Raw genomic sequence first — 11699 nt, forward strand, 5'->3', positions numbered from 1 at the left:
TGTTTGGTCAACTTTCTTTTACTGGCCGTTTGGGCGAGCTCATTATGATTGCTAGCTTCTGTTTGTATAAATAGTGCGGTTGCTGACAGCCTCCTTGTCATTTGTTCCAGTGCACGGCTTGAGGATTTTCCTGGCTGGAGATACTGCATTTTGGTATGTTTGAATTTACTTTATTTTGTTTAGGACTGGGTTGTGCTTGTACTAGCTGAGTGCTTTGCGTTGTGTTATGTTGTTTGTCTTGCTGGTAATCACCTATGGGTCATTATACGAAAACGTGCCATTTTCCATTTTTAATGTTTGGTTTTCGGAGTATTTGATTTAAAAGTTTAAGCCCCTTTTTGGATGAAGTAGATCCTCACCTCTTAGAAAAAAATTACGTGCCATCTCAGGGTATCTTATTTATTTATTTATTTTCACATAATCATAATGCGTAAGTCTGTTTCGTCAACCCTGTTAACGACATATTAATTAATGTTTGAAAATGTTTTAAATCCATATTTAGAACAAATCTGATATTCTATGAAATATAAAGTCCCCTTTGTTACAATAAGTGTGTTTGTAAAGTGAGAATAATGAGGAGTTTACTTTTTTTCCATGATGAATATGCTCATTTACAATTGACACTTTAACAGCATCTTCTGTTTTAAGAAAAAGTTATGGAAACAACATAATAATACCCTGATTTCTTTGTGTGGATTACTGGTCTATTTTACTTTACATATAAAATGAGTTACATATAAAAAATATTTTCATTGTTTAAATTATATTATAATATTATTTCCTGGCTACATAGTATACAGGTTTTTACTTTTGCCTGCTCGCGGCTCTGTCAGTATTGATTGATTGACTGATTGACTGAACATTTTCATTGTGTGAAGCGCATTGAGTTGCATCTTGTAAGAAATGCGCTATACAAATAAAATTTGATTGATTGATTGAAGTAACAGGGCTGACAGCTCAGTAACAGGGTTGACACCAGTTGGTTGTCAACTGGTTACTGCTTGTTTAAGTTACAGTTATAGGTCTAATGGAGCTTAATGGTACATTCATAAACCTTTAACTCAAAACTACTAATCAGAATAGTCTGGACACAGATTTATTAATAGACGGTGATGAAAAATGATGATATATGAATGAATATACAGAATTGAATATACAGAATTTTGACAACATCATTAGTCTTATGTTAGGCTTAAACATTATGTTAGGCTTAAAGTATGAGTAGGGTAGTGGAGATAAAAATGGGCATAAAAAGCACAATAGTGTGTACAAATTCACCAGAATGCAGGAAATTAAGTGTTAAATCCTCCAGACCCCCCCGCTTGGTTGATGGTTGGCTCGTCAACCTGAACAGTTCTAAGAATTACTTTTAATACCACTTACAGTACACTGACACTAATGTTGAGAGGCACATTCCAGTTGTTACACTTGAGTATTCTTGCTTGAATGTGTATACATTGGTCAAAATAAGGTCAAAATAAATGAAACAGCAATTGTCCCCGTTTCTGTATTTCATCATGATAAAATGTATACATTTTCCCTAAAAAGTTGGAAATGTCCCCAGATTGCATCTGAGAAATCTGGTCACCTTAGGCTATTAGGATGGATGATAGGCGAACTTTTTAAAATGTTTCTCCTTTTGGGTTTTGTTCAATGCCATGCGATCTACCCATACTACCTTTGAAAAGACGGTTTGTCCGAGCGAACTGACCGTTCGTGCATTTACGAACGTACCCGTAATAACACTGCTGACAGCTGTTTTTCATGAGAAAAATACTTTATGCGTGACCGCCCCCCAAGAACACCTCAACGCCCCCCTTTAAAAAATATTTGTTCCAGTGCCCCCCGATGTTGTCTGAACGCCCCCTGGGGGGCGGTACCGCCCCCGTTGAGAAACGATGCTCTACAGGAACCAGCATATCACTTCAAAGGGAAGAATGGCAGAACACAACACAATCTACTTACAAAACGTCTTGCACACGTGTCTACTATACTGTAATAGCATACAGGTCTCTTTCTCTCAATAATAACATAGGCCTTAATTACTTGAGTATAAATGAACACATCTAAACCGCTATCACTGGTTATTTTTGTGGAAATTCAATGAAAATTCAAAACCAGATTGATATTAACACACAAATACAGCAGCCTACTAATCTCCCACTAGATGCTACATGACACGTGATGTGACTTACAGTTCCAACAGCCATCCTTCATTAATTTAAAACATCCTCGCAAAAATATTCAAGAATTTTACAGATTAACCTTGGCTTGTGTCAGATGGTGTCAACTAGATAGATAGCTGTTTCGACCTCATGGTAGCTAATGCTAGATAATGGGGACCAGTCACGGATTCCTTAGACAAAATGGCGTCGCACGTCATCCATTTTCTTTATTTGCGAGCTTGCAGCGTACACCAGTCACAACGTTAGCTGTTCCCGCTTGTTAGCTTAGCTTCCCCACCCTGCTCTCAATGACGGGGACCCCATCAAATGGTGTGGCATAATTAGCTAGCCGTTCTAGCTCAAACACAAACACGTAACCCTTAACTAACACAACAGAACATTTACGGACATTATGACCTTGATGGTGTTTTTGGACGATTATTAGCTGGCCCGAACACCGGCCGAACTGGGAAATGCAGGGAAATGTGCAGATTAGCGACGGCACAGCCTGCCATTGTCCTGGCAGGCTGTGCTCCACCATGGCCATCGAGCGTTGCGTCTAATGTGCGTTGCGTCCGAAATTGGGATCAAATGCATTGTAATTAGGGATACCGATACCGATACCTGGGCTTCGGGTATCGGCGATACCGATACCGATCCGATATTTGTATACATTTTTTGACCCCTGAATAATAACAAATACCTCCCCAGTATATAGTCCACACCAACAACAGTTAAATTAAAGACTGCCAGTCTTTATTAAAGCAACAAATGCGACGTGTTGTGGATTGGAACTACGGATCATAAGCTTTCAAATGATGTGTCATACATTGAAATCCGAAAAAATATGAAGTTAGAGTCATTTGAATGTTGTTAGACGTCAGGCACATATAGGGTTAACCTCTTTGTAATGAAACCGGAAGCACACAGCGCAGCGCTATATGCGCATTTTAAGCGCATGCATTTTAAGCGCATATAGGACTCGCGTGAAGCATTTCTGCGACACGTGTTTCTGTTCACTGTTTTTATTCCCTCATCGCTTATACACATAAGTTTGACTGCGGATGACAGTAGGATCGGATCGGAGCCTTTTTTTTCTTCTGGTGCGATCCCCGATCCAGCATTCAGGACCAATATCGGGTCGATATCCGATATCAGTATCGGATCGGGACATCCCTAATTGTAATCAATGAAAGGTGCTCCACCTGCTGCGTAGCGTTGCGTGACTTGCGTCCGATGGCTGCGTCCAAAGTAGACTTTCAAAAAAGTTTGATTTTTGACGGTGGATGGCGCCGTGGCCCACGTGGGGCGTCAATCACCGCACCTGTGGTGAACTCTTGTTGCAGGAATGGATACTCTATGTATCAGATGAATAAACTTTGGTATGATCATCATCTGACATGTCTGGAGTTTAGAATGATAAGGTTCTATCTCCGTTTAGAATGATAAGGTTCTATCTCTGTTTAGAATGATAAGGTTCTATCTCTGTTTAGAATGATAAGGTTCTATCTCAGTTTAGAATGATAAGGTTCTATCTCCGTTTAGAATGATACGGTTCTATCTCCGTTTAGAATGATAAGGTTCTATCTCCGTTTAGAATGAGAAGGTTCTATCTCCGTTTAGAATGAGAAGGTTCTATCTCCGTTTAGAATGAGAAGGTTCTATCTCCGTTTAGAATGAGAAGGTTCTATCTCCGTTTGTATGTAACTAGATTTATGGTTAAGGATAGGGTTAGATTTAAGGTTAGGGCAAGGTTTAGGATTAGTGGTTAGTTAGTTGAAATGTTGTTGACAGTTAGTTGAACATCTACTGAACTAACAACTATCTATTTGGGAATATGTAGATAAAATATTACCCTGATTGGAAAATGTTCTGTATGATGTTGTTATTGTTGTGGACATAATTGCAGTCAAGGGTGAAATTATTCCCGTATACAAAAAATGCCAGTGGAGCTAGAGTAGAACGTTGACGTTGACGCAACGTTGACGCGACGCAGCAGGTGGAGCTTGGACAACGGGAAGTTGACGCAACGTCGATGGCGAGTTGACGCGACGCAGCAGGTGGAGCTTGGCCGTAACTAGGGAACCAGGTTTGCTACACTATGAATAAACCTGCCTAAAACCTGGACACGTTGCCAGGAGTTATGTCTTTTTATATATATATATATATTTATATTCAGGAGTTATGTCTTTATTAACGTGACTCAGAAAACTGTTAACCATGACGCACCTTCAATTCTCTCCTCGATCACCGTCGTTGCTGCTTCTCCTGTTGGGCTCCAACGTGCTGATCTCTGATCTCACTCCAGTCGGCAGTTACAAGTGAAAACTAAGACAAAAACTATAATCAAAAACGCTGGCAAAGTTAATTATATTCTCCCGACAGTATGCTAAATTAAAGTTAGTATTAGCTAGCTTAACGCTAGTAGACTACTGACGTTACTGAGTTCACGCTAGCAATCGACCAGTTCCACAAAAACACGTTTTGATGTGGGATTTAAAGATCATATATTTTCATACAAATGCAATTCTGTTCAGACTTGATGGTAATATCACCCTGAAACTACATTTTATTGACTAAAACTCACCGCGGCAGGAGGATAAAATGGCGACGGGCGAACGCAGATTGACTGTGGAGGGAAGCTTCTTCACCGGGATTGAAGGTGTGGTTAGGGTGGGGTCAATTTAACACTCAGAGTGTGGTCATTGGTCAATTTAACACTCAGAGTGTGGTCATTGGTCAATTTAACACTCAGGGTGTGGGCATTGGTCAATTTAACACTCAGAGTGTGGCCATTGGTCAATTTAACACTCACTCTTGAAGTGTTAGTTTAGATAATTTCAGTGTTAAAATAACACTGACCTCTGTTAATTTACACTAACACTGGACAATTAACACCGGCAGTTTTGCTGTGTAGACATTCATCCCAACATGTTTCAGCATTTTTATTTTATTTCTGCAGAAGTTAGTAATGTACAGTTGTAAAACTATGACACTATCCATGTTCAGAAAGTAGCTAGAAAGTATTTAACAACTAAACTGGAAGACCCAGTTTATTCTTTAAACCATTACTGTTTCAATAGCCACTATCGCCTCTACATTATAAAAAGCTGTGTCACAAACAACCAAGAATGTTTCAGGGCAGCGGATGACACTTCATCTTCTCATTGTCACTAACACACATCTTTACAGCTAGTCTCATCAGACGAGTCTGGAGTTCAAGGCTGATGGTAGTGGGGAGGCGTGCCCCTCTCTGTCCAATCAGGTCATTTCTTGACACATCTGTTTGTATCACACAGACCCGTTTTGGCCCCTGAGCGCTCATTTAACTAGCGGCTGAAAATATACAAAAATCCTGTAAAATCACTTTAATACCTTAATACCTTTTTTACTATTATAATCTGCCAAGTAAGAATGAAACAATAAAGCTTAAGTATATCAATATTAAACATTTGCGAAATTTGCAATTGCATTCCAAAATTGTACATTTACAATACATTCATGTATTAAAACCAAGCACACATTAACTCTTACTCTTACATAATCTCTTACTTCCAAATAGCTCAACTAGAACAATGTATTTTAAATGAAATTCCAACACCATAGGCCTATAAAAAAAGCACAAACATATATACTAATCCCCCATACAAGAGTCTCTGTTTTGCTTCTCTCAAACAGTAGAAGTTTCTGGACCGTTAGTGGCCTCCAGTGGGGACTTCTCCGTGGCCACATCCTCAGCCTCTTTCACAGCAGCACCTGCTTCTTTCCCTGTGTCAGCCACCAGGGGAGTGCTCTCTGCCGCATCATTCACCACTACTGCCACCTGCTGGTCGTCAATGGTATTAGCGCTGGCTGACTGTTCAGGCTGCTTCGTGGCTGCTTCCTCAGCCTTGGTCTCGTTGACGACCTGCACAGAGTCAGCTGCTGCTGCCGCTGCTGCTGCTGTTGCTGTTGCTGGGGCGGCAACCTGCTTCACTTCCCCGTTCTGAACAGGAAACACCCCCTCCACAGCGTCGTGCAGGAACTGGTACTGCTCCTGAGAGGCAGACATAAACAGGGGTTGAATAGCAACACCGAGTCATACATACACGTCTATGACATCAATGACATGGTAGCCAGTAGCCACCAAGAAAGAGAGAGTGTCTATAGAAGCAACAGAAGATTCTGTCTAGTTGATTGCTGTTGAATCAGTTCCTCACTCAGGTTCTGGGAGCACTTCAAACAAAGTTCAGCACTGCAGACAAAGTCTGGCTGTGGATGAGTCGCTATCATAGCATAACAACCTATGAGCTGAGGGGGACCTACCAGGGTGTGGATCATGCCCTGCCTCTCCTTGCGGAGCGCCTTGGCCACCTGGAACACGTCCACGAGCTTCTCTGTCTCAGCACTGTCCAGAATGTTCCACAGGGCACAGAACACGCCTGAACGCGACGAGCCGTCACTGAGGGGGAGGCAGACAGGGAGGGAGGGAGGGAGGGAGGGGAGTCAGGGAGGAGAGGATTGTACCTTACAGACAAGTGTGAAAACATACTCATACTGTATGTCGGGTCTAAATGCTTTCTCACTTCATAGAGTTTACAGTTCAGATTAACACTAGAACAGTCATTTGACCCCTGTGAGTAAAGATTTTTATTTTATTTTTGCACTGACCCTCCTTTCATGACTTTCATGACAGGACCCAGTATCCTAGGTATGATTCAAAATCACGTCAGGATAAGCTAGTATAAAGCTTTTGTGCAGTTTTTCTATGTAGGAAGCAGACTAATTTACAAGCAGCCAACTAGTGGTCTTTGTGTGTAAATAGCAGCTTTAGCATTGTAAAGAGGCGGCTCTTTTAGTAGGTAAAAAAGGCACAGCTGTTCTAGTGTTAAGGGGCCTGTGATTCTCTAAAAAATAAAATAATAATCAATGAATGTATGGTTTTTCTCTCAGCGTGCGTTCAGCCCAGCTAAACCCGGAAGACTTACTTGCAGTGGACCAGGATGGGTTGGCTCCTCTCTCGCTTGCTGTTGCCATAGCCACAGTTCTGCTTGATGTTCTTGATCATGTCCGTCAAGTCCTGCGGCTTCTCGGGGAGTTCCTTCTCCACCCATTTCAGGAAGTGGTACTGTTTCACCTGACGACTCTCTTTCCTCTGTGGTGTTACAATAGTACAAAGATTACTTGTCATTGGATCATTTGTTTAAGCTTTCTTGGGCCTCACACATTCAACTATATGGAACTAACTACAAACACATTATGTGGAAACTGGTTACCTTGGCGTGGCGTATTTGCATACTGCGAGTGGTGTATGCTGGGAAGGTGTCTTTAGCCGTCACCTCCACCTCCACTTCCCCAAATGTCTTCTTCTCATCTCCCCAGTACGCGGAACAGAACTCCTACACACACACACACACACACACACACACACACACACACACACACACACACACACACACACACACACACACACCGTCAGAAGATACAAGCATTAGGTATGCATACATCTAGTGTATAGTATATACAGTATGTATGTATTTATGTATGTGTGTGTGTGTGTGTGTATGTATGTATGTATGTATGTATGTATGTATGTATGTATGTATGTATGTCATCATCATCATCATCATCATCATCATCATCATCATCATCATCATGCCTGCCTGCCTGCCTGTCTGTCTGTCTCTCTGTCTGTCTGCATGTCTCTCTGTCTGTCTGTCTCTCTGTCTGCATGTCTCTCTCCCTGTCTCCCTGTCTGTCTCTCTGTCTGCTTGCCGTCTCTCTGCATGTCTCTCTGTCTGCATGTCTCGCTGTCTGTCTGCCTGTCCGTCCGTGCGTCCGTCCGTCTGTCCGTCCGAGCCCTCTGAGACCCACCGTGTTGTTCTCTGTGCATTCTGAGAGCATGACGATGGTCTTGACCTTCTTCTGGACCACCATCTTCCAGAAGTCGACGGTGGTGTCTGGGAGAGGTCCCTGCGCTGCTATCAGGCTGCGGGGGCACCAGTAGCCCTGCGTGGGGGAAGAACACATCTTTCTTTATATGGTGGCATATGCAGTAGATAATGGTTAATGCAGTAGACTGTGTTATTTGAATGTACAGCAGTGAACACACATACAGATTAGATTATCTGTTGGCATTGATATTGGTTTTGCATCTCAAAGCAGCTAAAAAAAAAGTGTACAATAAAATAAGTCTACAATTAAAAAAGTGTACAATAAAATGATTCATGATAATGAATGGATTAGTGATAGGACGGGGGGTGGGGTGGAGGGTGGGAAAAAATATTGTTTTACTGTCCATTGCATGTTTTCCATCTGGCCCTTCAATAAAACATTATTAATAATGAATGAATGAATGAATGAATAGTTTAATGACCACACGACCTCGGTGGAATTTGTTGTCGGTACAGCTCAAAAAGTAGTGTCAAAAAACATACACACATTTTACATGACTATTACATGGACATGAAACACACATAACCACAAGACAAGACAGAACATATTTACAATTTACAATTTATACAGTGCAGTGAGTCAGGTATTGAGAGTCCTTATGGCAGAGGGGAAAAAACTGTTGCATTGAATGAATGTATTGGTGTGAACATATCCTAATGATAAAGACAGATAGCAGTGTGTGGTGCAGTGTAGGTCCACTGAGTTCGTCCGTTTGGGTTTTTCCATCAGAGCTGTACATTTCTGGAACTTAATACCCAGCTCTATCAAACAATGTTTTACCCTGACCGGCTTCAAATCAAAACTGAAATCATGACTGACAGATAACCAATCATGTGACCATTGACCCCCTAGCCTAGAGCCAAAAACATTTTATGATGTCATATTTGATGTAATATGTTCTTGAGTGTAAAGTGTGATGTTTTTATTTCCTGTAGTTCTGTTTCATGTGATATTTTTTATGTCCTGTAGTTCTGTTTTAAACTCAATGTTTATAACATCTGAGGCCGTATTTCCCCTGTAGATTTACCTGCCCAGGGACTGCTGATGCAATTTAGCTACCCAGCTAATTAAGGGAGAGTCAATAACTGTCCATTGTTCCTTTTAAACAAACGAATAAATAGAAAGTGCTCATGGACGTACGTCTATGTGAGAAGCGTTGATGTACTGGGTGGACTCCTCGTCTTCCTCATCAGAGGACTCCTCCTCCTCGTCATCCTCGTGGTCACTGTCATGGCTGGGCTCGTCCTCCAGCTTCACCAGCACGCGGTTGAAGTCGTCTGTCGCCCAAAAACAAGATGGCGTCGAGACTCAGACACTCATGTGTCGTACTGCTCAAAATGACAAAAACTTCCCTAACTTAAGGTAATGAGCATGCACGTTCCTGCACCACCGCACAGCGCAGGCTCATACTGGCATACCAGAACATCGCAGCTAGGTGTTTAGCTCATTTGAATACTATTCAATTCATGGAATCGATTCTTCTTCCACGAAGCATTTCTAACCGGAAAGGGCCCGTCTATGTCTCCGTGCGGGCTTGATACTAGGGGAGGCTGTTGGAGGTAGACATCGGAGGACGGGCTCATTGTAAACCATCGAATGATGGTTTCAAACGATGATGACACCATTCCTCATTCCATTCCCACGCTTTCGAATGAGCCCCGTCCTCCGATGTCTACCTCCACCAGCCTCCCCGCTGGTTGATACTCACATGGAACGGCGGAGGGGCGACGGTTCTTATTCTTGTTCTCCGCGGTGATCGCTGTGTTGAAGGTCCGCCAGTTCTTATACCTGGGAAGTCTCTGGAGAACACAGACACAGAACACCACAGATGGTGTCACATTGTGTAAAGGGGGGGGGGGGGGGGGAGCATTCTAAACAGGAAGAACGGAGGCAATGAAAAAGGGGAGGGAAAGAAGGTAGAGTAAAGGTATATTTTAGGGGGACCGACCTGGAACTCGGCCTCCAGCAGTGTGGGTTCGTTGCCGGGTTCTCTGTGTTTGAGCATGCCCAGCTTGGGGTGCAGCTCAGAGAGGGAGATCTCTGTCTCCCCAAACTGGTTATGCTCTATCAGAGCCTGGTGGATGAGGATGTACTGGGCCTGTCCAGGCACACACACACACACACACACGTGAATATACTTACACACACAAACAGACATGCATACATAGATACACACACAAGCTTGCACGCAGGCAGCCCACGCACGCACACTACAAAAGCACCAATCCTCATGTTTACCTCCACTTGAACCATGAGGCATCTCTGTCTGCGCAGCCGGACCACGTAGCCGTAGATGTCCACCCTGCCCTCAGACTCCAGACCTTCCATCATGGCATCAATACCAATGTAGGTGCCCGTCCGCCCTACTCCAGCACTGCAAACACAGTGTAGTAGGACATGAGTTGGTCACAATGCCTCCGTAAACAATCTAGTTAGATACACACTGTATGGACACCCGAACATCACACCCAATATGAACTTCTCATTCCAAAATTCCAAATGGGGAATATGGAGTTGGTCCCACCTTTGCTGCTATAACAGCTTCCACTCTTCTGGGAAGACTTTCTACTAGATTTTAGAATATGGTTGTGGGGATTTGCTCCCATTCAGCCACAAGAGCATTAATGAGGTCGGGCACTGATGTTGGGTGAGAAAGACTGGCTCTCAGTCGGCATTCTAATTCATCCCAAAGGTGTTCGATGGGGTTGAGGTCAGAGCTCTGTGTGCAGGCCAGTCAAGTTCTCCCAGAACAAACTTGGCAAACCATGTCATTATGGACTTCACTTTGTGTATGGGGGCATTGTCATGCTGAAACTGGAAAGGGCCTTCCCCAAACTGTTGCCACAAAGTTGGAAGCAGACAATTCTCTAGAATCGCATTGTAGGCTGTAGCATTAAGATCTCCCTTCACTGGAACTAAGGGGCCTAGCCCAAACCATGGCAACAGCCTCAGACCAGAATTGTGTCCACATACTTTTGTCCATATAGTGTATGTGACAGCAGTCTGCATTCGACCAAATGTTTTATTCCGAAAAATGTAAATACATTTCAAAATGAAAATCAATGACACATTCGCTAGTCAAGACAACACATTGGATTGCATTGAATACATTGTGGGGATTTGTGAGTAATCCCCACTACTCTACACTAACACACACCAAATTAGCGAATGTGTCATTGACTTTCAACAACGTTGAAATCTATTAAACATTTTCCGAATAAAAGTCAGAACATTTTGGCCGGTTGCCGACCTGTTCCCGCTTTCACCAGCCGCCGTCATATATTTCGTATGACAACTTCAACGCAAACTTCATTTCGTGCTTCGCTTTCAAAACAGCGTCTGAACAGTGTGGAGAAAAATAAATAAAAATAAGAGCCACCTTTTCAAAAACACATTATCTACACATTATCAAAGAGACTGAACTTCACTCCCAGTAAACAAAGACTCCAAAAGACGTCCTCAGGGAAGCCGGAATGTGACATCCAGATGACGTCTTTAGGACGTCTTATGGACTACAGAATCGTCTTCTGTAGTCCATAAGACATCCTAAAGACGTCATCTGGACGTTCTAGAAAGATGTCATCTGAACCCACATTCCGG

General features: G+C 42.7%; 1 protein-coding gene across 1 annotated transcript in view; it reads right to left on the reverse strand.

The window, feature by feature from the left end:
- Positions 1-5835: 5835 nt before the first annotated feature.
- ptprc (protein tyrosine phosphatase receptor type C) overlaps positions 5836-11699 on the reverse strand; it is a gene marked incomplete at both ends in the record, with an annotated part of 31303 nt that continues 25439 nt past the window's right edge. The window contains 9 exons of the mRNA XM_080536518.1: positions 5836-6201; positions 6471-6606; positions 7133-7299; positions 7421-7543; positions 8019-8153; positions 9240-9376; positions 9808-9898; positions 10048-10197; positions 10338-10473. Coding sequence (XP_080392644.1) covers positions 5836-6201; positions 6471-6606; positions 7133-7299; positions 7421-7543; positions 8019-8153; positions 9240-9376; positions 9808-9898; positions 10048-10197; positions 10338-10473 — 1441 coding nt within the window. The remainder of the gene's footprint in view (positions 6202-6470; positions 6607-7132; positions 7300-7420; positions 7544-8018; positions 8154-9239; positions 9377-9807; positions 9899-10047; positions 10198-10337; positions 10474-11699) is intronic.

Source organism: Nansenia antarctica (assembly GCF_963989245.1).
Source record: "Nansenia antarctica genome assembly, chromosome: 7".
Classification (NCBI taxonomy): domain Eukaryota; kingdom Metazoa; phylum Chordata; class Actinopteri; order Argentiniformes; family Microstomatidae; genus Nansenia; species Nansenia antarctica.